The sequence below is a fragment of the Eptatretus burgeri genome, chromosome 10 (assembly GCF_056783735.1).
Source record: "Eptatretus burgeri isolate ZD-2024b chromosome 10, Ebu_testis_v1, whole genome shotgun sequence".
NCBI classification, from domain to species: domain Eukaryota; kingdom Metazoa; phylum Chordata; class Myxini; order Myxiniformes; family Myxinidae; genus Eptatretus; species Eptatretus burgeri.
This window is the reverse complement of record NC_140970.1, coordinates 13,863,384-13,890,117: the sequence shown is the minus strand read 5'-3', so window position 1 is coordinate 13,890,117 and position 26,734 is coordinate 13,863,384. Positions and strand designations below refer to the sequence as shown.

The 26,734-nt window shown below is 42.6% G+C and overlaps 1 protein-coding gene across 1 annotated transcript; it reads right to left on the bottom strand.

Annotated features, from left to right (window-relative positions):
- Nucleotides 1–325: 325 nt before the first annotated feature.
- Nucleotides 326–25,639, bottom strand: LOC147017962 (zinc finger BED domain-containing protein 5-like). Its single transcript, XM_085899930.1, has 2 exons — nt 25,567–25,639; nt 326–1,377 (listed from the first exon to the last, which is right to left on the bottom strand). The coding sequence occupies exon 2, from the start codon at nt 1,073–1,075 to the stop codon at nt 326–328; it is 750 nt and encodes a 249-aa protein (XP_085756056.1). The 5' UTR covers nt 1,076–1,377; nt 25,567–25,639.
- Nucleotides 25,640–26,734: the final 1,095 nt, after the last annotated feature.

The window sequence follows — 26,734 nt, the reverse complement described above, 5'->3', positions numbered from 1 at the left end:
TGAGGTCAAATTTGTTTTACGAATTTTGCAAATATCATGCCCTGCATGACGTCGTCTTCTTGTTTGTTTGTCTGTTTGTTTGTGTGCAGGATATCTCAAGAAGTTGTGGACGGATCCGGATGAAATTTTGTGGACCGGTTCGGTGTATAACAAGGACATACTGGTTAGGTCAGTGGTTCCCAACCTTTTTCTGGTCGAGTACCATTTTGAGGTCCCATACCGTCGCCGCGTACCACCTGGTTCCAGAAAAACTCAATTCGATAAGATATCAATTTATTCACAAGTGGAACACACAAATGAATTAACTGTCAACAAAGAACAAAATTTAATGCGAGGGCTGCATCTGTTTTTTCTCCACCAGCTGGTCGATGGGGGGCATAACTTTGCTCACAGCACATTGGAAATCATGCCCGGGCGCAGCAAGATGGTTCCGATTCTTTGACTTGATGGTCATCATGGCTGACAACCCCTGCTCGCACTCCCACGTAGAGGGGAAAATCAGTAGTTGGGGAACAGCGTGACGGGCTAGTGTCGGGTACGAGGAGGCCATGGTCACCCAGAAGTTCATAGGAGAGCATTCCTTGTGCTTCGTCTTTGCTGTCTCGTCAGCCTGGATATCTATGAGCTCCTCTTGTTCCCCGGTCCTGACAGCCAGATCGCCTGGTTCAACGGAAAACGAATTGGTGATGTTGGCACAACATGTAATGTCTGGGAAGTAATGCATCAACTCAGTCTTGAGCAGTGAGAGGTGACGGACGATTTCTTGGGAAAATTCATCATTGGGCTCACTCTCAAGGGTAGTCAGGAGTTCGAACATTCCGTAGCGTTTGCTCTTCACGTTCTTGATCCAGAGGTCCAACTTCCGGACAAATGCTCCCAGCTTCGAGATGAAGTCTGAGACAGTGCAGTTGGACCCTTGGAATGACAGGTTTAAGTGGTTGAAGACCCCAAAAATGTCCGACATGTAGGCCAACCTTGAGATAAACTCCTCGTCCTCCAGATCTTTTTGAAAATCGTGTTCTTTCTCCGTGAAGATTACGAGGAGTTCATCCCTCAGTTCAAAGAGACGCCTCATCGTATTCCCCCGGGAGAGCCAGCGACAATCCCTGACCCTTCTGGTAGAACTGGCCAGTCTTGTCCAGGCACTGCCGCTTCACGTTCTCGCCAAGTCACTGGAAGTAGCTCTGATCTCGGTCCTTCTTGTCCGCGTGGTTTGTCTCATGATGACGTCTGAGCAGGCTGGGTTTCATGGCCTCATTGCAAAGGGACTTCATGCAGACCACCACTGCGGAAGAGCTTCTCCTCCATGTTCGATTGCTATGAAACCATACTTTTTGTATGTCGGGTCATACTTTCACTTCGGCATGTTGTCAAATCCTGTGGAAAAAAAAATAGTCAAGAAATAAAGAAAGAAATGTAGAAATAAAAAATAAATAAAGAAACAATATAATAACAAGTGAAGATAAACACAGACAAGTGCAAAGACACCTACACATTCACAGTATGGAGGCAGCGGGATAACTGCCAGCGCCAAGTGTGTGTCAGGGTTCCCAGATGTATCAGGCCAAATCATTTTTTTTTAAGGTTGAGCCTGAAAGTGTTCGTGAACCACCTGGAAGGCCCTCGCGTACCACAGGTTAGGAACCACTACATTAGGTATTGGTGAAGATCCAAATCCGGATCCGACTACTTGAATTTTTAAAGTGATTCTTCACTATTGAGAGATCCGGCCAAAAATGATATGTAGCAAGATATCTCAAAACGATGTAGATGGATTCGGATGAGACTTGGTGGACATGATCGGTGTGTGACAAGGAAGAATTGGTTTAATTTTAGTTAAGATCACAATCCGGATCCGCAATTGATAATTTTCTCAGTGATTCTTCACCAATGAGAGATGTGGCTGAACTAATATATTGCACGATATCTCAAAAAGTTGTTGACGGATTCGGATGAAACTTGGTGAATAAGTTGGGTGTGTGGCAAGGAGAAATTGATTCCATATTGGTGAAGATGTGAATCTGGATCTGAATATGATAATTATTTAATTTCTAAAGTGATTCTTCACCATTGTGAGATAGGGACAAAAACGATATAGTACGGTTTAGTATGGTATTTCAAAAATTTTATGAGCCTGATATGTTCTCGTGGATCAGGCATTGTGTGGCAGAGGTTTGCGCTCTACCAAGTGCCCTTCTAGTTTTTGTCTGTTTTCATCGTGTTTCGCATACAGAAGAAGAAGAAGAAGTAGTAGTAGAAGTCCGAATACAAAGTGGATGCAGATGATCTTTACATTTTCAGATGTTTTCTAGTTCCAATTACACTGGGTCATGAACTGACACCCAAGGCCTAATGCCTAAGGCTTGTAGCCTTGCTGCATCACCAAATGGCGGCCACCTGATTTTGATTGTGGGCAGAGTCGGGTGAGCTGGCCAACCAATGTGGCAAAGATAGTCAAGTCAAATTAGGCCAAATAAGGCGTTAACCCACCACAAATTGCAATAGTAACGAGTCCTATATTATTTGACACAGAAAAGTGACTTGAATAATATATCAAAAGTTTAGGTGAATCAAAGTATGGGAAGACTGTCAAATTTGCATAAATCCAAGATGGCCGTCACAAAAATCGTGAAACCATCTAACTTCATACAATTGTTTCCTCATCAGTCTGTAGGTGTTGCAATAATGACAAGACTGTTATATGAGGTAACTAAATATTCATTTGTATTGTATATGAATCCAAATTGAAATATTTTTATTTGTAACTATAAAACAAATCCAAGATGGCCACCATTAAAAGTGCTTTTTGTAGTTATTTTGATGTAAATGTGACATAAATTGGTCCTGAACATTTCTATCGAGTCATTCACAAGATAAAACACCCCAGTCCATATCTCTGATTATTTTTTAACAGTAATGTTATGTTAAATGGAATATTGTGGGGGATTTACGGCCATTCAGAAACACAAAAACGTGCGACATGGGAAGATGCTGTAATCAGTTATAGTGAGAAACTACATATCAATATCTATACATTTATCAACAACCAAATGTTGTAGAAGCTTCATTTTGGTGTCAGATTTTGTTTTACAATCAAGGAAACGTTTAGAATCAACTTAATGGTCATTAATAAAATCCAGTATTGCTATTGTTAGGAAAGATTACTTGTCATAATGGGGACAATAGGTCATGATGTCCAGCTGGAGATGACATTACACATGGATTGAGGTTGAGAGTGTATGGAAGTTTTATGAGAGAATGAGAAAGACAAAAAAGACATCATATTATAAAGTTTAATGCAAAAACATTATTTTGCATGTGCATGTCAAACAAGGTAAGTTCAATCATCTGATTCAGAATTAACTCGAAAGTTTGAATAAGCTACCAATTTCAATCATTATCACCTTATATTGAAATTATAACTGACCTTTGACATATTTAATAATTTGTTTGGTTCACAATGGATTATTGCCAAAAATTGATTTTGGAATATACCTGTATCACATATAGAATATATTTAAATGATTCATCCACACATCTGACCTAAGATATGAATAAGGAAGCTCATGTTCAAATCCATAATCGTGAAAATGAGAATCTATATCACATATACTTCGTTATGTGGCATACATGTATATAGAAGTTACATATACAAATTAACACTTCATGAGTAGAAAGTAGATCAATCATGAAAATGAAACGTGCGACTAGATGTAAACGTAAGCAAATGACTTATTGTCACATATAACTTATATAATATAATACTGAAATAATACAGCAGACATGTTTCTACTTGAATCAATAGTCTTATATGTTGCTCATTCATTCATCAACATCGTCATCTTCGATCTGTGACATATTTGCACACACGCCTCGGCAGTGTCCACAACCCGTGGAGCATTCCAGTCCATTTTTTTGCGACATGTGCACTGTCTGATACTGCAACCAGATTTACAGTTACATCTCACCACCTCCAGCAATGATGTTGGAGTTGGTTCTTTGTCAGTCAGGATGGGCAACAATTTATCACCTTGTTTGTACCAGCTCCAATCTTCTGGTGACATATCAGCTGCTTTACCCATCCACTCCTGAACTTGAAGGTACACACGTTGACTATGGTATGCCGCAGTAGCTGATGTTGGTGGCAGCACTTCTCTGTGATGATGACTTTATCTCCGAACTTCTTCTGTATTTGGTCTTTCATGTAAGTGTGACCATATGGTGGAACTTTGGAGTCTGAAAGGAACTCTGCCATATTGTCGATAAGATCTTTTATGGTGGTCTTTTCATCATCATTGTGTTCAAAGTTATGCATTACATCTTTAAATGCTTCAGCTTACATGACATGATGAGGTCTTCCCCGTTTCATACGTTTCACAGATGTATTATCATCATGTTGTTGAAATTTTAGAGGAATATCTTTGTTGGTTCTGAAATTATTGCTGCATGTCTTGTGATATACGGCATCCGCAGCATGAAAATCATGGACAGCTTTGATTCTCCCCTGGACTGTTTTCGCCCATTCATCATTTCTTTTGTCACATACTTGTAGAACACACTCCTGGAAATCTAATGTTCTGATGGGTATGAGTTTCAAATCGGGATTCCTGCCTTCTCGGGGATCACCCTGGCCACAAAAGAGGCAGTGACTGGCATAATCAAATAAACCCACCGATGATCGCAAAGATGGTTTGTCATTGGATGAAGGAAGATCACCAAGTCTCTTACGGTTGGATTGCTCGATGTAATGAAGGTTTGTATAAACTTGGCGACAGTTCTGGTGGACATGTTGTCCAGGTAGAGCATTAATGTTACTGTGTCTGGCTGTAATTGCTCTATTGATGCCATCACAACCCTTTACAGTGAGTTGGGAGCTTGGTTGGTCTGACGATATGGATTTCTGGCATGCAACACAACTCAGCTCTTCATACATCATGACTCACCCTGGAAATAGAGAGGGTTCACAATAATACAATGAATATGTGCCTTATCTAGTACATAGCACTGATGGATCACATACATATATCAATCCATTAGCCATGTTAGCCCTGTTAACATTGCTGGAGCAAATGTCATGCGGGGCCACATGCATAGAATCGTCGCATAAAAGTTTCATATTCGTCATAACCCAATATCCATTTTTATACGTACACCATTAACAATATCATGCTTAAAAGTGATTTACCTCTATTTATGATTTTGTATGATGTATTTATCTGAATAGAGTAACAGATATCCTGTGTAGGGATATGCATCATCATGTTATGACCAGTGTAATTTAATGACAAACGAATGTTTCATTATTCATCGATCATACTCTATTTTACAATTTTTCACTTGTATTTAGCCATTTTTATTGATAAAATTAATTATTTTTTTGCAGATTTCCAAAATTCCATGTATACAGTGCCCCAGCTATACACTGGCCTTCTATTTGTGATACCACCAACAACAATAGTCAGTTATCACCACAACAATAGCTTAAATAATGGCTGAAACTTCGATTAAACCGGTTTCTGGCGACCATTTTGAACTTATGCAAGTTAGACACTGTTCCCAACTGTGTATTCAATTACATTTTGGATATGTTATTTCAGACATATTTCTGAGTTGAATAGTGTTGGAATCATGTGACGGGTTATTTCCTAATTTGACTGGACGAAGACAGTCAGCCGGAACACAGTCCAATTGTCCATCGTCCAAATATAGTCCAAAATGAACTGGCTTTTATATATATTCAATGATGGTTTTGAAGTTTTTGGTGATGATGTGTGAAGTGGTGAGAGGAGATAAGAAACCAGACATACAAAACTTGTATTTATGTAGATCCCATGGATTTTTACAGCTCTTCATAATTTTTCTTATAACTGCCTGATATCATACTGGCACATTAGACGGTCTGTTAACACAGACCGACTGGGCCTCAGTTATGATGAAGGCCTCCGCAAATGCTGAAACGGTCTTAAAGTTATTGTGCTCTTTTTAATAACTGATATTGCATTCATTTTTTGACGTAATACGATTCCCCAAGGATGGTTCAATACAAGACAAAACTGGTGGTATTTGCATGGAAAGGCAAAAAGTGGGAAGACATTACTTACAATTAAATGGGGTTTGCAATGAAATGTGATATTCAAGGGAGAAAGAAGTCCTGGGTCTGACATCACCAATGCCGGCTAGCATGGCACAAGGCAAAGTCCTGGGTCTGACATCACCCATGCCGGCTGGTGTGGCACAAGGTAAAGTGTGACTCAGGATGGAAGAATGAGGAAGAGGAGCATTGACAAAGAAGTGAAATGCCAGGGAGATAGTGAAAACTTTTCCGGGTGGGGTCATTTTCCTCTGGAGCAATGAAATAGAGAGAGGGCATGCACGCAGATGCAACGTTTTTAGCACCTCATTGGACCACCCACGGCTGGTCACTATTGGCCACTCCACAGTATGGGGTGGAGCCTTACCACAGTGCCCACCCCACCCCATCTGTGACAACGATGCAGCACACGAGGCCACGTATTCCTTGTTCCTTTGCAAGCCCTCAGGCGAATTGCCATGCCTGCCCATGACACATTCAAAGTAGCATGTCCCATAAAGCGCATATATAGCAATATTCTGGCACATTTATTTGGCCACAAGTCCTTCACCTGGTCTTTTTTCTTTCTTTGTATACCTTGCCGAGGCTCGTATGAGAGCTAACACACAACGCACAGCAAGGGGGGGGGCATGAGACAAGAGGGGCGGGAGTGAGAATGACAAAACAGTGGTAGTACAGCGGATAAGCTCTCATATTTTAACAAATTGTGCATTTTATGAGAAAAGCATGAAATTTCTAGCATAGTTAGGTGATACCATAATGTTTATTTTCGGATGTGGAGGGAAGTCAGATTTGACCTCTGAGGGGACAGTGAGAGGTCAAATCCAAGATGGCCACTAGTCACCCGGGTCTAATGTTCAAACGTCCTTAATTTTGGAACCAGACTGCGCAGAAAAAAATATTTACGGTGTCATTTCCAACTAAATTGGGGATGCCCATTCATTTGGTGATACCTTTGAGAGTATCAGAATTCAATCAAATGAATTTAGGTCAAGGTCAAGGTAAAAATTTATCAAAAAATAAGCAATCAGTACACCAAGTTTGTGAGAGAAAGGCTGGAACAGTGTACAACACCTATCACACAAACATTTCCAAAGAAGAAGTTGCCACTGTTCAGTAGGCCACCGGTCAAGAGTAAGTCAAAACAGAAGGCACAGCTCGCAGCACTGAAGAGTGACTGTGGTCGCTTTTCGAGGCTGTAATCTCCTGTCAAACACGAGACGGAGACATGGACAATTTCTTCTCCCATGAAAACCAGGCAGCCCCACCAGCTCTGTCAACTGGAGGGAAAATTCGGATTGGATCTACTTCGCTGCCTGGAATCAGATCTGCTCAAAAAGAATCGTGTGCCTGTGGCTGATGCAACAATTATTGATGGTGCAGCTGTGGTTCAAATGCTAAATCCGGGAACATCAAGAACATTTCAAGAGTATGGAGAAAGAGTGTTTGCACCATACATCTCTGCTCAACTTGAGAAAAGCATCCGCATCGACCTTGTCTGGTATGTATACCTACCTGCCAGCCTCAAAGCCTCAACAAGAGAGAAGAGGGGAAAGGGCGCCAGGAAAAGTGTGGCTCCTTCTACTGTGATGCCAAAGAACTGGAAGGACTTCCTTCGATGCAATGAGAACTAAACCGAATTGTTTGCTTTCCTGTCACGCGTAGTTGTTCATCTTCCTCTAGCAGAGGGCAAGGAACTGTATGCAACAGATGGAAGTGGAGTCCTTTGCTCTGTGGCTGAGTCATACTTGGCCTGCCTTGCCCCATGCTCGCAGGAGGAGGCCGACACTCGTCTCCTGCATGTGGTAGATGCTGTGCAAAAGGGGTGTAAGAAGGTGACCAAACGTACCGTTGATACTGATGTGGTAGTACTGGCTGTGGCTTCATTCAACAAGACAGCTCCTGATGAGCTGTAGGTTGCCTTTGGCATCGGGTCAAGCTTTCGTTACATAGCTGTTCACGAAATGGTTGCCACAATGAATCCAACACAGTGTCTGACTCTCCCAGTCCTCCACACTTTCACCGGGTGTGACACTGTATCTGCATTCGCTGGCAGAGGAAAGAAGACTGCCTGGGAAACTTGGAAGTCTTTCCCAGAGGTGAATGATACTTTCAATGAACTCCTATGCATGCCAAGTGAGGTCAGTGAAGGATCAATGTTACTGTGAGAGCGATTTGTGGTGCTAATGTAGGACCGAACCAGTGAGAGCACGGAAGTGAATGATGCCAGGAAACAGCTCTTCACACAGAAGTCTAGAACTCTATAGAACATTCCTTCAATGCAGGCAGCACTCAAACAGCACATCAAGCGCACTTGCTACCAGGCCAACTGTTGGAACCAGGCATTGGTCCTGGATCCAGAGATGCCAGAGCCATCTGACTGGGGCTGGACAAAGGAAACAACTGGGTGGCAGCCGCTTTGGACCACTCTTCCCGAAGCATCAAAATCGTGCCATGAATTGATCCACTGTCGCTGTGAGAAAGGAGGCACTGGACGGTGCAAATGTGCCAAAGCTGCGCTCAAGTGCACTGCACTGTGCTTCTATTCTAGAGGCTGTTAGATTTTGATCACAACCATTACCATCATCATCATTGCCATTAATAAAGTATTAAATAGACGAGCAGCATGGGACTATTCTGTTAATTTTTTTTGTATTATTATCCCTATAGTGTCAAAATGGAAGCGAAGTTTCGCTATATTGCATAGGTCCAATCCATTGTCTTTACCAAAATAATGTCCAAAAGTTTTTTTTTTAATGTAATTTGACCTTGACCTTCATCGAAATGCATTTCTTTGGCTCCTGGCGATCTCAAAAGTATCACCTAACGAATGGCCATTCCAAACTCAGTTGGAAATGACACCTTAAATGTTTTTTTACACTGTTTAGTTGCAAAATTAAACGCGTTTGAAAATTAGACCCGGTGGACTGGTGGCCATCTTGGATTTTACCTCTCACGGTCCTCAGAGGTCAAATCTGACTTCCCTCCACATCTGAAAATAAACCTTATGGTATTCACTAACTATGTCCGAAAATTCATGCTTTTCTCATAAAACGCACAATTATTGTGCTTATCCGCTGTACTATGGGGAACAGAGACATTAGGAGATCTGTGGAAGGGCGAGGACCTGTCTTGCAATACTATCTTACTCTATTCTGCTTGGTTTACACTCACCACTTCCCTTTTTTTTGTATACATGTTTTACAATTCGACTTACCTCTGACAGTTTCCCTGAGACAGGCATAAATTTAAGCGAGTCACATTGTTCATACTATTCTTAACACGACCTATCTACAGTGCCTATAGAAAATCTACACCCCCTTTCAAAATCTTCACCTTTTGTTGCTTTAATCCTGGAATTAAATTATATTAAATCAGACTTTTTCCACCTTTATTTACAGATCATAACCCACAACTTCCCTGTGAAAAACAAAATCTACAAATTTCAGAAAATTAATGAAAAATACAAAACTAGAATGTCTTGGTTGGATTAGTGCGCAACCCCTTGTCAGAGCAATTGTCACCTTCAAAAACCCTAACCCTAACCAATCACCTTCAAAATCACACACCAAGTTAATTGGCCTCCACCTGTGTTAAACTGTCAGGATTTTGATTATTTTAGAATATAATCAGCTGTTCCTGTCGGTTTCTTCTCCTGGGTAGTGCATTTCACAGCAAAGACTTAACCATGAGCTTTAAGGATATTTCAAAAGAAAGTTATGGAAAGGCACAGCTCAGGGGATGGGTATAAAAATATTTCAAAAGCCTTGAATATCCCTTGGACACAGGTAAGACAATCATTAAGACGTGGAAGGTGTATGGTACCCCCAAGACCCTGCCTGACCAGGCTGTCCCTCCAAACTGAATGAACAACCTCGGAGGAGACTGAGCAAAGAGGCCACCAAGAGGTCAATGGCAACTTTGAAAGAGCTATTTGCCTTTATAGCAAAGACTGGTCACAGTGTGCATTGACAATATCCCAAACACTCCAAAAATCTGGCCTGTACAATAGGGTGGAAAAATAAGGATGCCGTTACTCAAAAAAGCCCACCTTGAGTCCCATTTGAGGGATGCAATAAACCACTTCAGAGATTCTGAACCCTTGTGGTAAAATGTTTTGTGGTCTGGGGAAACCAAGATGGAACTTTTTGGCTTTAATGCAAAACATGTTTGGGACAAACCCAACACAGCACATCACAGAAAGAACACCATCCCTACTGCGAAGTATGGTGGTGGCAGCATCATGTTATGGGGATGTTTATCATCAGTAGGGACTGGTGCACTTGTCAGGATGGAAGGGAAAATAGATGGAGCAAAATACAGAAAATCTGAGTGGAAAACATGCTGCCCTCTGCAAGAAAGCTGAAAATGGAATGGAAGTTCACCTCTCAGCATGACAATGACACGAAGCACACAGCCAAAGCTACATTGGAGTGGTTAAGTAACAAAAAGATAAATGTCCTTGAGTGGACCAGTCGGAGCCTCGACCTAAATACAATTTAAAATCTGTGGCATGACTTGAAGATTGCTGTCCATCAACGCTACCCTCGCAACTTGACTGAGTTTGAACAGTTTTGTACATAAGAATGGGCAAATATTGCTCAATCAAGGTGTGTAAAGTTGATACAGAACTATCCCAACAGACTCAGAGCTGTTTTAATTGCTGTCAAAGATGCTTCCACCTAGTATCAACTCATGGGGATGGACACTTATCCAATGAAGATATTCTAGTTTTGTGTTTTTAATTAATTTTCTGAAATTTGTAGAATTTTGTTTTTCACTTGGAAGTTGTGCATTACCGTGTGTAAATAAAGGTGGAAAAAGTCTGATTTAATGCAATTTAATTCCAGGTTATAAGGCAACAAAGGTAAAAATTTTGAAAGGGGGTATACACTTTCTATAGGCACTGTATCCATGCCCCCCCCCCATATAACAATACTTAATGTTTGTTTGTTCTACTGTCTTGCATTTATCCCAAAAGTAAATACATGCCATGCAGGATTGCAAATGTTGCCAAATACCTGCTCTCTCATCCAAAACGTTATCCTTGGCATTGTGACTCAATTTTCTCTTCTCAAGGTCTCTCATGTCAAACAACAGTTTGAACTTTCTGGCTTGTCTCGATGCTGAAAAAGCTAGTTGTTCCGACATTTGTTTGACTTGTAGGGGGTCGTTTGTATCTGATGTGTATTATGTCTTTTTGTTCACTCAAAAGGGAGTCACAATTAAAAAGTTGCAGCTTGAGATAAAGCAAAGTCCTTTTTTGTGTTTCCTTACTAAAGCTCTTGTCCTTGACTGTTCCCTTTAGATTTTCACTCTGTCCTTTTTGACTACCTCTCACTTCGCCTTGAGCTCACCATCAAGCAAGGCAGAAAAGCTCTGCAATTGTTCTTGACATTCTTTATACTTCTAGACTCAAGGGAAAATAATTCTCCTCCAACAGTAACTTTTTAACTGTTGTTTTTCGAAGATTTTATTCCATTGATTTTTTTTTTAACAAGAAGAAAGATGTCAAGAAAACTGTGATATCAAATGAACGTATAATGAAACTGTCTTAATTGCATAATTGATTGAATATTCCATAAGAGACTAATGAACAGAATTCATAATAACTGTGTACAAAAAAGAAACTTAAAAAAAACAATAATTCATTTGTCAAACTGATAATCGATTTCTTTTTCTCTCATTTTCACTGCAAACATGATGCTCCAGCTTATAAAGAAATTCATTATTATCCCACATTATAAAATGGAGGTCAGGAGAGGTTATCGCTATATCAATTTGACATGATTTGCATCCAGAAATGCTTGCAAAGTCTTTTGTTAATTCCATTCAATTAGCTTTACACAGGAAAAAGAATGATGTGCAGGATATAAGACAGACTTGTGAACTGATGAACAGACACAAGGCTCAAATATATGTTTCATGCACGCTGTGTGCTAATGATGTGCCATCGTTACTCATTGGCAGGGGAGTGAGGAGGAGGAGGTGTGTGGTGTATGTAAGAACTATTTAACACTCCTGAAATATATTCCAAAGAGGATAAGTTGGGTGATTCAATTAGCTTGTGCTTTGCCACAAATATTTGAGGAAGTTCAAAAAGAAATTAGAGTCGCCATAAATGAATTGAAAATCCATAAAGGGATAAAATATGATTGTATTTAATGTATTGTAATTAACAGCACTATTCAAAAAACCATGAATAGTCCCAAGAGGGACAGACACTCATCTCGATGGAAGGCAGTCATAGTTGGGATACATTAGATGATGAGGGTTATTTTCAGTTTAATCTGATGGAAAATTCTCTTCTTCAGAACCTCTTCCATTCAGTTGGAATGATGCCTGTGTTCCAGACAGAGCACAGAACTGCATGCAACGACACAAGAACAGCATTTCCACCAGCCTTGAGAAGTTCAACATGGATGCCACAGATCTCAGGAGCTTTACGCCATTTCAACTGGTTCGTCACAGCCTGTGTTTCCACAAACGAAGGTGGTTCACAGTTGATTGGAGGGTCAACAATTGGGAGAGTTACACCCCTGATGTCCAGCTCAACAGCTGGTGGGTTAGGCTGGTACAGACGCTCAAATTAACTGGCACAGAAGGCCTTCACTTCAGACTCCTCTGTCAAGACCCCACCACCTTCCGCTCGAACTGCAGTTCACCGAAGGGTGGGCTTGGTGAAAAACAATGCACTAATTGCTCTGTAACTAAGAGAGAAACACTTGACTACAGGTGATGCTCCACCCCTTCACAGATTCCTCACACCTAGGCTTCCTTGTCTGTCCTCAGCACATATACAGTTTTACGCATCAACTCCTTGAACAGTTCAGGTCAAGTCAAGTATTGGAGCATGCACTTGAGTAGCGCGGCGCTGTGTCCACTTTCCACCTTTACTCCAGGGGCCTCTGTCTGACCATCCCCCAGGCAGATGCCTGGCCCATCCCCATCTCTTGGAGATGCTGATCAACCTACTGCAACCAAGAGGAACTTGGTTTAGCTCTGCCATTAAGCCTGGCCAGGCGACTTGGGTTAATGGTGTCCAGCATCCCTTTAGAGACAAAGTTCTTCTTTGCCTGACGGTGGGTTCCAAGACATCCACTGGCAACATCAAGGATGGTAGTCTTGAAAGCACTTCACAATTCATTAGAATTCCCCAAAACATCCAGACCCCCCAAAATCCCCACTCAGCCTATTTGCAAACTCCTCAGATACACTCTCATCCTTAAACTTGCCAACATCCAGCCTAGGCTGGGATGGTACCATTCTCCTTGATGTAAGCTGCAACTTTAGTGTTGGTACAACAAGCCTGTTGTCAGTATTGACGAACTGAGCACTCCGGTAGACCCTGCAGTTCTGGTCATCCTCCAGCAACCATCAACGGCACATGGTCAATCTCCTTTGCCACACCACCACCATTGGAGTACCAAGTCCAGCGATGAGCCTGTGGGTGCTTAAACCATGAACCAGCCACCCAAGTCCATGACTTTTTGAGAAGTGAAGAAACTTGATGCTATTTTGGTTCACAGTTCCATGACCATGTGGATCAACACATATCTCATAACCCTCCCCATCAATGCCAGCCGATACATTGAAATCTACAACTGTTCAACAGACTCGAGCACAGCATCGAATGCCTCCTTTACAGTGAGATCACTCACCTCAGTTTGAGCATATACAGATACCAGGGAAACGACACATGTGACTGCACTCGCCAAAAAGGTACCTCACAAAGATTTCGCCTCGGAAAGTGAGAAAAAGGTGCTGGTGTTCAAATAAGAGGGGAAATAAAGATGTATTACCCCAACTAAAAAATCATCGCAACGCACCCCTTCAATTTCCCACTAAACACAAGGAGGGGTTCTGTCTACACATATACTTAATGGCATAACTAACTTTCGGTCAGCTGTATGTTTGAATGCATACGGTTCCGAGAACCGTAAATATATATATATATATATATATATATATATATATATATATATATATATATATATATATATATATATATATGTATATATATGTATGTATATATATATATGTATATATATATGTATATGTATATGTATATATATATATGTATATATATATATGTATATATGTATATATATGTATATATATATATGTATATATATATATATATATATATATATATATATATATATATATATATATATATATATATGTATATATATATGTATATATATATGTATATATATATGTATATATATATGTATATATATATGTATATATATATGTATATATATATGTATATATATATATATATATATATATATATATATATGTATATGTATATATATATATATGTCGGGGATTGTATGTACTCTAACAGCAACCAAACATGTCTCCTAGTGTTTGGTTAAAACTCTTGAGTTTCAATTGGAAAGAGGGAAAGGATAAATCTTCCCATTAGTTTATCTGTGCACTGTCAAGAAACTTGTTTTGACATTGTTACAACACAGCTGGCCTTGTCGACCGTTTGAATGACCTTGCTAATCGGGCAGCTGAGCCACCTGGAATCTGTTGGACTACTGCCCAGAACTGTTAAGGCCTAAACAACATGTAGGAGGCTACCTTTTAAAATTATTTAAGGGAATCAAGGGTGTTGTTTCTGCACTCTCTGCGCTCTCTTATCAGCAGTACTGACAGAAGAATGCAATAGATTAATGAATGGTAATAAATCCTCTTTGACACGCAGTCATTCAAAGGTCGCAGTAAATTGAATATAAGGCAGTACCGAAAGACCGCTCACCAGAGGATTAGGCTGGGTGGACAATTGTGTTCAAAGCCTGTTGTCTCCATATGCATATGTCTGATGTGAAATAAAACCTTCTCTCCCAAGATCGGTGATGAACAAAGCTTGACCTTAATCGCTGTGGACCTCACCTGGATCTCAACAATTGGCGTAGTCGGCGGGGGGCAAGCCGGATCGAGGAGGAGCTCGAGAGCCCTGGTGAGACAAAGGAGGAAAGAGCCGGCCAGCTTAAGGAAAAGGTAAGAAAGCTGCCTCCTTTCTCACACTGGGGATACTCGTTGCTCTCTGAGATCTGTCCTTGCCCTTTCAAAACGAACCAGGGGAGAAGGAAGTTTATTTGCACATCGGAAAGGGGTACCCGGGAAGGTAAGGGCCCATTGGAAGGTTGAGGGGAACCCCAGGACACTCCTTTGGGATACCGTGGGGGAGACCCAAGAATACGCCAGGGCCAGGATCCGAACGGGAGATTGAGAGGAGGGAAAGGTGTGAAAACCCCGTTGGGAGGGTGAGGGAGCGGGAAGTGTGCATTGGGAGTGTGAAGAAACACCCCAGGCGGAGAACACTAACCCGGCCCAAGAAAACTCTAGGAAGGATCAGTGAAATAAGGAAATATGGGAAATAAGACGTCAAAATCAATAGTGGATAAAGATGCCCCACCCCCGAATACAGCTGCGGGATTAATGTATGAAAAATATGGACCTAAGTCATGCACTCAATTGGCATTGTGGGAAAGGTGGACAAAAGGGGATCCACACCCATTCCCAAGGTGGGGTTCTCTAAGATCAGAAATCGTAGATAATCTATCAAGCCGGCTAGAACATCGAATGAATGATAAAATAAAACCTGAGCCAGACATGCGAGCGTATGATATGTGGGAGGAAGAAGCCTTACAGGTAAATGAGGTGGCTAGAAAATTAGTGGAACAAAAAGTCGAGAAAATTGGAGCACAAACTAAGGGGATGCAAGTAAAGGGAAATCTTCCCACCCCTGTAACTGCAGTGCAGAGGTGGGAAGACCAGGGAAACAATGCAGGTGTTCCACCTGCGTGTGTGAATAGCACACCAAGTCTGTATCCGGACCTGGGAGCCATGGGACTGCTGGCCACAGCCTCTGCCTACCTGGTCCAAGAAATAATTCCAGCAGGCCCAGGAGGGCCAGCTCAATCGGTGTACAGACCGTTTAGAGAGAGTGAATTGAGATCGATGAAGGAGCGAGTACTAGAACTGAGAGGGAATGTGGGAGCAACAAAGGAATTGATAATGCAGTGGGTTGAGGCACACCGCTGCTCGCATAGAGACATTGGAGTATTATGCCATGCAGTGCTGTCCCCATTTGTGTGGAAAAGGGCTAAACAGGATGGTAATTGGCCAGAGGAGGAGCCACAGGGAGCAGCGGCATGGACTGCCGCACAGAGGCAGACTGCACGTCAGCTCCTCTATGATGCAATTGAGAGCGCAATGCGGCCGGCAACGTTAGATTGGGATAAGATCTATGAAACAAAGCAACGCCAAGGAGAGCGCGCGACTGAATTCATGCATAGATTAGTGCAGGCATTCTTGAAATATGGGGGTTTCCAAGTTGAACAAGAAATACCACAACGAGCGTTGACGAACTTCCTAATGGAAGGACTCAGACCCCAGATTAAGAAGCAGTTAAAGTATGTAATGCTCGGCTGGCAGGCAAGACCAGCAACTGAGATTTGTACAGCTGCCGACCAATGTTCATCCCGGTCAGAAGAAAAGGAGATCGCGAAAACAAAAATTAAAGAGGAAGTGTTCCAAATGGTATTATTAGACAAAGTGGCAGAGCAAAGGAAGAATAAAGATTGGAGAAAGTGGGAGCTAGAGGAAGATGACACAGACTCAGAAGACGAAGAAACGGCTAGACAGTGGGATCGCCGAATGAGAATCCAACAAAGGCCCCCGCCGGCGGCACCGAGAAGAGGGAAACCCAAGAAACAGGTAGGGAAAGGTCAAGGTTGGACACGATCGCCTCTACAAACACGCTCAAAAACTGCAGCAGGCCAAAACCGAGCACAACCAACAGCGCCACCGCAGGAATGCTTCCAGTGCGGGAAGGAAGGGCATTGGCGAAGGAATTGCCCTCAAGGACGGCCGGGGTTTCAAGACGGTGGATCAAGACGGCTGCAGGGTCGTAAGTCATATTGACACACCGCTGGTGGACCCGTGTTGCAGGGAGCTATGCTGACACTAACACCAACAGAGGAGCCGACCTTCACTCTGGATGTTTCGGGTAAGAAGCTTCCTTTCTTAGTCGACACGGGAGCCACTCATTCTACTATCGCAGCGAAGGAACTGCCAGGAGTTGAAAAATCAAACACCGAAGTACAAATAGTAGGATTAGGGGGTAAGGTACAGACTTTAAAAGCAACAACACAATTACCAGTACGGTGCGGACCTTTGCAAGAGAAACATGCTTTCCTTCTCACAACCACTACGCCAGTTAATCTGCTAGGTAGAGATTTGTTGTGTAAACTAGGATGCACGATAGCATGTACAAAGGGAGGGGTTTATGTTGATATTCCCAGGGATAAGACACATTTGGCAATGATGAACCTGATGACACCGCATCCGATTGTTTATTGGTGGAGACTGCCGGAGGAACCAATTAGAAATGCTTGGTCATGCCTAAACCTTATCTCAGACGAAAATAAGGAAATGCAAACGTGGTTAGACAATGCACAAGTGACAATGCACACATACTATAACCCTCCACATTGTACAATCTATTATGATGCAGGAGGGGATGACATTGAATTTGCGGAGAAAATTGCTCCGCACTTGGAAACACGTAATGATTTATTGCTTTGCCGCCTAATGGTTGGTAAGGAAGGTGTCGCAATGGAGGTTAAGCTCACAGACGAGCAAAGGCAGTTGACAAAGTATCCGCCGGGAGTAACCTCACATGCAACAATGACTACAGCAAAGGGATATCACCCAAAGGATTTGGGATTTATGGTTTACCGCCTACAGGAGGCAGCAGTGAGCTGCACAGAAACAATAGTGCACTGGGAAGTGCATAAGCTGGAGAATAACGAAGGATGGATCTGTGACCTTATGGAAAAAGAAATACACGGACTGGTGGAAGAGGTTAATTTACCACCAAAGCGGGAAAAGGCATTGGAAATGATGAACACGATAGAAAAGGTGGAAAATCTGATGGGAGAGGTCCCACCACAATTGTGGACAAAACATGATAATGATGTGGGTCGAATCATTGGGGCAACGCCTCTAGTGGTTAAACTCAAACCAGGAATGCCTTTGCCAAATGTGCGCCAGTACCCTCTCCGTAAAGAGGCAGAGGCTGGCATTGCACCCGTAATTAAATCCTTGAAGGAACAGGGTATAATTGTGGAAACTACAAGTCCGTGTAACACACCTATATTGCCAGTGAAAAAACCACAGAAAGATAAATGGAGATTTGTCCAAGATTTGCGAGAAGTGAATGAGATAATTCAAGGTGTTCACCCCGTGGTACCTAGTGCAGAGGGACTGATAACATCTATTCCCGCTAACTCCACTCATTTCTCAGTCATCGATTTATGCTCTGCGTTTTTTAGTGTACCCATCGATAAGGAATCGCAGTTTTTATTTGCCTTTACGTACAAAGGCCGTCAGTACACATGGACTGTGTTGCCCCAGGGGTTCGCAGACAGTCCAACTTTATTCTCGCGGGCTCTACACAAAGATCTAGAAGATGTTGTTTTCAAAAGTAATTCAGTCCTGCTACAGTATGTGGATGACTTGCTAATTTGCTCGCCAAATAAAGCAGCGTGTACAAACGATACGCTGCAGCTGCTACGGGCGTTAGCAACAAAAGGCCACAAGGTAAACAAAGACAAACTGCAAATGGTCCAAGAAAGGGTCAAGTATCTGGGACACTACATCTCCCACGGAAAGAGGGAGTTGGACAAAGGGAGGATAACCTCGATCACGGAGGTCCCCCACCCTCGCACGAAGAAGGAGATGATGCGATTCCTAGGTATGGCAACTTACTGTAGACAATGGGTTGTTGATTATGCAATCCTAACTAAGGAACTGTATGTTGTGGTCGGGAGAAACCAGCCACATAAAATCGTGTGGAATGAGCAGATGGGGGAATGCTTTACAAAATTAAAAGCAGCACTTTCGGTGGCTCCCGCTCTGGGGCTACCGGATTATGACAAAACGTTCTTCCTTTACTCTCATGAAACAAAGGGATTTGCACAGGCTGTGCTAACACAATCGCACGGTGACCACCAACGACCAATCGCATACTTCAGTCGAAGGCGGACCCGGTCGAACGCGGCCTGCCTTTTTGTTTACAAGCAGTGGCTGCAGCCAGTTATGCAGTGAAACGCACGGCGGAAATTGTAATGGGGCACCCGCTGGTTCTAAGGGTTCCCCACTGTGTTGCGGCTTTGCTCACACAAAAACAAACACAGCATTTAACCAATACACGTCTGATGCAGTATGAGACGACTCTCCTACACCAACCGAATCTACAGATTGAAAGATGCAACGTTCTTAATCCAGCCTCTTTGCTGCCAACGGAGGACGACGGCGACCCACACGATTGCACGGAGGCGATCCAGTAAGTATCCACTGTACGCCCGGATCTAAAGGATCAACCACTAGAGCGACCGGACCTCACCTTGTTTGTTGATGGTTCGGCATACCGAGGACTAGATGGCTCGGGGCATGCAGGATACGCTGTGTGTACGATTGACGAATTAATGGAAGCGTCCCGTCTGCCTTCTCATTTCTCCGCCCAGCAGGCGGAATTGTGTGCCCTTATTAGGGCCTGCGAGCTGTCTGCCGATTCCGTGGTGAACATATATACTGACTCTAGCTATGCCTTTGGTGTTGTACATGACAAAGGTGCAATATGGAAAATGAGAGGGTTTCTTACCTCAGCAGGAACACCAATAAAGAATGGCAGTTTGGTGTCCGAGCTGTTGACAAGCATTACACTGCCAGCGGAAATCGCAGTTATTAAATGCCGTGCACACCAGAAACTGACAACTGACATTGACAAAGGTAATGATAAAGCAGACAAAGCTGCAAAAGAGGCGGCTAGTCTGCCTTTGCCTTCGATAATGCAGGCACGATTGGCGAAAGAGCAAATCAAGCTGCACCAATACAGCTTGTCAGACATTATTGCAATTCAAGCTGCTGCAACACAGGAGGACCATGATAAGTGGCAAGCAGCGGGAGGAGCAGCGGATGACAATGGACTTTGGTCAAACAAGGGGAAGGTAATAGCACCTGTTGAAATCCTTCCATGGCTTGCACGCATGGCCCATTTGAATGGACATGTGTGCAAGAGGGGGACTGTGAGACAAGTCCAAGAATCATGGTATGCCCCAGGGATTGGGAAAATAGCAGAAGGGGTCTGTAAAACTTGCCAGATATGTCAACAACACAACCAACACAAAATTGATAAGATAGGGCAGCCGGGAGCCCACCCGCCCCCATGGGGTCCTTTTGTGCACCTACAAATAGACTTTATAAATATGCCACCATCATGCGGATATGGAAATGTCTTGGTAGTGGTAGACATGTTCACTAAATGGGTAGAGGCATACTCATGTACAAAGGCAGATGCTGCCACCGTTGTGAAGCACTTGTTAAAAAGCTTCTTCTGCCGATTTGGCATCCCTCACAAAATATCACATGATCAAGGGGGGCACTTTACGGGGGAACTAACACAGGCAGCATGTAAAGCACTGGGAATAAAACAGGCATTTCACTGTGTTTATCATCCAGAGTCAGCAGGCGCCGTGGAAAGACAGAACGGTATCCTAAAGAACAAGCTGGCGAAACTAACAACGGAAACAGGGTTGAAGTGGCCAGATGCATTACCCTTGGCACTAATGAGCATGCGATCCACAGTGAACCGGAAGACAGGGTTATCCCCTCATGAAATACTAATGGGAAGGCCGATGCGACTTCCCGTAACTGCCCCCACCGACATAAACAAATTGAGTATTGCAATGATGGATGAAAACATGCTGACATTCTGTAAACAGCTCTCCAGGATCGCGAGGACGATACACACGAGAGTGAAGGAGGCCTTACCCGAGCCGGTGGAAAGGCCGTATCACACCTTCCAGCCAGGAGACTACGTACTGATAAAGCACTTTACAAGGAAAACGGCCTTGGAACCACGGTGGAAGGGACCGTTTCAGGTATTGCTGACCACCCCAACTGCCGTAAAGTGCGAAGGTAAGCCTGCTTGGATACACTTTTCACACTGCAAACTTGCCATCCCAACAGAGGAGGAGATTGTGCAAGAATGAACCCATTACAGCAAATCCTAGTTGCCATAATTGCCTCATGGATGGGAAGCTGGGAAGTGGAAGGGCAAATTGAAAACTGGACAATCCAACCCATCCAACAGAGGGGGAAAAGAGCAATTGGGAACCACACTGAACATTTACACGAGTTGGGAGTACATGGGATAAATACATTCTTACTTTTGTCGCACAAATATGCTACATTGAGTAATGAGACTAAGTGCTGGGTGTGTGCTTATCTCCCGCACTCCTCACAAACGGGTTTGCCATTATCTGTGATCCCATTTGAGGAAATAGACTATTGTGGTGCTGCTTGGTACAACAATTTTAATTTGACTAAAACAACCAGTAACTCATCATGTGTAGACTTTACAGGTGCGTGGTACCCTCCTTTTAATTTAAAGAAAAGACCTCCGTACTTCAGAATCACATATAAGCGTATGGGGTTTATCTGCCTTACTTGGACAAAGCCTCATGCCAGATTTCAGGCAGGGAACTCCACTTGTAATATATCAATAGAGATAAGTGACTTACCAGCCAACAGGAAGGGAGAGAATGGAACATATCCGAAGGTTGCATCTAATGGCACATATTTTGTGTGTGGGTATAGAGCCTACCCATGGCTGCCAAACAAATGGGGCGGTTCATGTTATCTTGCGTACGTCGTACCGCACATGTGTTTGATCACTGACCCATTCTCTGAGATAGATCGGACACGACGTAAGAGAGCTATATCAGATGGGGCATATGCAGCAATGATAATTTTCCCCCGATATGGGGCCTGGGTTGCAGGTAGGGAACTTATCAGCATGGCATCAACATTGGAAATAATGGGAAATGATACCGCTGATGGTTTTGAGAAAATTAGCGCGGAGCTGGTCGCATTAAGGACTACTGTAATGCAAAATAGAATAGCTTTAGACATGATTCTAGCTGAAAAAGGGGGAACATGTGCTGTAATTGGCAAAGAATGTTGTACGTACATCCCAGATAATTCAGAAAACATTAATGACCTCGCGGGTCACATAAGGAAAGAGGCGAGCAAATATAAAGACTACAGTGGTGATAACATGAGTAGCTGGTTAAAGGGATTGTTTGGGGGTTGGGGAGGAAGTGTTTTGAGATTTTTTATAACAATCCTGATAATCATCGTGGCAGCCTTTATATTACTGATGGTTTTCAAGGTAATTGCCCAAAAGGCCATTGGAAAGTGTTTTTCAGGATGGACAACAAAGCCCAGTACCCAGCTAGTACAGACGGAGATGGCCCCGGTGAACACCGCTGGACTGCTGCCCTCCTCAAACCTCCCTGCACTTACACCTACCCCCCACTCCAATACTATGTACCCCACCCATGTCACCCCAACCCATGAACAATGAAACATATTGTAACCTTGCAGTAGTCGCCGATCCATTACTTTGGCTTCCTCCGAGTGATGAAAAATTGCTTCAACTCACATTGGACGAATGTCTTTCGTTGCTTGCACCAATTGAAGGGCTAGGTAGAAATACCATTTGATTTGCCTTGTTGGTAATTGCTGGCAAGTTGTGCCTTCATTATACTCTGGCTTGTAGTTTATCAAATATTCTTTTGCTTTGTTCATAAAGAACATTACATTTATATACTTTAACACTGCCTTACTTGTTGTTCATGAAGTCCATTAAGCGGCAATATATATAATCAAATATTTAATGGAACGTATATTCCTGTATAACTTCATTCTTGTTTAGCCATGAGCAATTCTTGTACGAGCAGCTTTTGGGAGTGCTTGGCTTTCTTATATTCTATGTTTAAATGTTGCGATATTTCCCGATTTCCCTTGTTGAAGACTTGGGGTGTTAGTGGACCGGTTGGAAAGTGGGTAGGAACCCCCTTTTGGGCTAGGGGGCGCAGGTGGAACTCCCGATCGTTTTGGTCCATCTGGAGCTAAACCTAAGGATGGCCACCCACTGGAGGTTGCTGTCTGCTGACCTGCCGGCCTGCGGATGCTCCTTTTCTTCATTTGTAGTTTCTTTTGCAAATGTTTCAAAGAAACAAGAGGAGGGAAATGTCGGGGATTGTATGTACTCTAACAGCAACCAAACATGTCTACTAGTGTTTGGTTAAAACTCTTGAGTTTCAATTGGAAAGAGGGAAAGGATAAATCTTCCCATTAGTTTATCTGTGCACTGTCAAGAAACTTGTTTTGACATTGTTACAACACAGCTGGCCTTGTCGACCGTTTGAATGACCTTGCTAATCGGGCAGCTGAGCTACCTGGAATCTGTTGGACTACTGCCCAGAACTGTTAAGGCCTAAACAACATGTAGGAGGCTACCTTTTAAAATTCTTTAAGGGAATCAAGGGTGTTGTTTCTGCACTCTCTGCGCTCTCTTATCAGCAGTACTGACAGAAGAATGCAATAGATTAATGAATGGTAATAAATCCTCTTTGACACGCAGTCATTCAAAGGTCGCAGTAAATTGAATATAAGGCAGTACCGAAAGACCGCTCACCAGAGGATTAGGCTGGGTGGACAATTGTGTTCAAAGCCTGTTGTCTCCATATGCATATGTCTGATGTGAAATAAAACCTTCTCTCCCAAGATCGGTGATGAACAAAGCTTGACCTTAATCGCTGTGGACCTCACCTGGATCTCAACAATATATATATATATATATATATATATATATATATATATATATATATATATATATATATATATATATATATATATATATATTTCTTTTTTTCCTTGAGCAGTTGCACCTAATAAGCACAGAACTTCTTCCATGTCAGGACGAATACATATTGCCATTTAATCAACTTTCTCTTCAAATTTTCTTTAAAAAAATACTTTGTAGCTGTAAGTACAGACTCCAAAGAATCTTATTCTATGAGACATCATGAGTGAAATTAGTCTTTGTGACGTAAGTTTGAATTGCTGCACTTCATTCATGTCAAAGGTGGGGTATTAGAAAAGAAGTCTATTGTGTAGAAATTATTTCCTGTGGTTTTGTTTCAAAGCCAGTTCATGTTTTAAAGCCAGTTCACTCCATTATATATGCACAGACGACTTGAAATTAGCACCTATCGAGACGCATTTGCCTGCTCTTCACCCACATCCATCTCATTATCCCATTCTTTGGAAACGAAAAAAAAAAACATCACCCTCAGCATGCCCACAGGTGATCATGACCAAAGTTGTGAAATCGTATACTTAAAATAACTTGACAGCAACTGTGCCAGCCATGATGGAATAATGAAGACCAATTTGCTCTGAATTTATAGCAGGCAAATGACCACATGGCATTGTAATCACAGTATAGTTTCCAAGTGCCAAGAGCCACTCCACCCTCACCTGATTTCCCCTGATGAAATTCCCACAGCCACACAACTTTAAGTGGTTGGCTCGTTTCCTTTTAGATAAAAGCAATGCTTGCATTTCAGACGCCTCTCGATTTTGCTGAAAAATAAATTGCATCGTAGCACTTTAGAACTCTGCACGGACTTTTCTGTCATGCTAGACCTTCACACCCGCCCCCTAAAAGACTTACTTTCACTGGGTTAAATGACAGAGAACCCCCAACGTGAACATGGAAATTAATACATTCAATTCAATATTCACACTTTCAGAAAGTTCTTGGGCCAGGGCATTAACTTTCATGACATTTCAATGAATATAGCTCGGTTTTCAGCAAATGCTCACTTTTGTTTTCTCAGTGCTTTGGGCAAAGTGGAATGATAGAAATACTCCATCTAATCGGTCTCGTTTTCTTCTCCAATTGTGTGCTTGTCTAATTTCACGATAATGTAATACATTCTCTTGATCAAGATATTGGATATCCGTGATTTCAAGAAGGGATTTGCACCACACTGCGTGATAAGAAAGTCGGTTAGGTGGTGGATATTTAAATATTATGGATTAAGTTAGAACGAAGACAATCACTTTGATATCACCACCCTTCCCTTTCTTCCTACTCCTGCAGTAAGGAATTCCCAAATATTCATAATATCAGCATTCATAGTTGTTATTTTTTGGTGTTTGCTCCGACTGTATTGTGCAGCAGTACTCTTGCTTACCTTTGAGGTATATAAGATGGGTTTGCGTGATTCCCGATCTGTTAAGCACTCAGACTGCAACCAAGGATAGCTTACATAGGTATGTGCACTAAACTTATGCTGTTTCGTCTGGGTTTGAATCTCAACCCAGCTGTAAATTTGTCACCCTCGTATTTTGCAGGCAGTGTGATATGATGCATCAATGTGTGCACCATCCTTTGGAAGGAAGTTAAGCCAGATGACTCACCATCCATGCTTGTTGGTGGAAGTTAAAGATCCCACAGTGTCCTTCACGAAGAGTAGGTGAGTTATTGCTATTGTAAAGAGCAGGCACCCGAACTAGATTTCAGAACCTCTCACCTTAATTCCAACGTTAGGCCTGGCCAGCTGGTGCGTGACGGACTTCGGCCAAAAATGTTCCCCGACCAATCCTACAAGGATATAGGAAATAATTGCGGATGTTAAAATAAGCAGGAAAGAAAATGATTTAATGTCTTGTAAATTTATTACTTGCAAATACCACCCGTTGCTTCACTGACGGTTATACTAAAGGGGGGGGGGAGAAATCGAGGGAGGTGGGGGAGGGAAAGCGGAGAAAGTGAAGATGTGGAGGGGAAAGGAGAGAAGAGGGATGGGGAGCGAGGAGAGCTGGGAGAAGGGAAGTCAGTGTGAGGTGAGAGGAAGGGAAGGCAGATGTGCGGTGGAGCATTAATTACGATTCATACTGTTTCATCAATATGATTCTGCATGGAATAACAGTGAAGATGAAAACAAAAGAATGTCTGAAATCCATTTTCTACCAGTCATACTATAAACACAGTCAGGAGACAAACTCCTGTCCGGACATGTCTGGAGGCAAACACCGTACAGCCATAACCACTGTCCGGATATGTCCATAGACAGAGAGAGGGGAGGGGAGAGTGAGATTTGGGAGGAGGGTGCTGCACTGTTTTGGGAGGGAGGGGGGGAGAGAGGGAGAGAGGGAGAGAGGGAGATATATATATATATATATATATATATATATATATATATATATATATATATATATATATATATATATATATATATAAAAGAGGTGTGTTCAAAAAGTATCCGACCTTAATTTTTCGTGTGTAAACAAATGAGGCTAGGGAGGCGTGGTTTGGTGCACGTATGTAGGCGATCCTAATCCATATGTGTGAATATTTTCCCACCTGCAGAAGCTGTCAGTCGCCGACAGACCGTCGATGAGTGAGGAAGTGTAAGTGAGCGCCATCGGATTTTCCTTTTTGACAAAATTGCGGAAAAACTTGCACAACGCTACTGCTTCAAATTTTGTGTAAAGCTTTGTGATTCCCAAGTGGAAACGATCCCCAAGATTCAACAGCCTTTGGGAACGAAGCAATGGGCACCACACAGATAAAAGAGTGGTACAACCACTTCAAAGATGGTCGCACATCAGTGGAAAGTGAAGCACGTTCTGGTAGGCCCTCAACATCCCGAAATGAGATCGTCATTGACCAAGTGAGAACCCTGCTGATGCAGGATC

Bases quoted from the DNA above. Each gene is read 5' to 3' on its own strand.
- LOC147017962 (XM_085899930.1), bottom strand. From the start codon at position 1,075: ATGAGGCGTCTCTTTGAACTGAGGGATGAACTCCTCGTAATCTTCACG.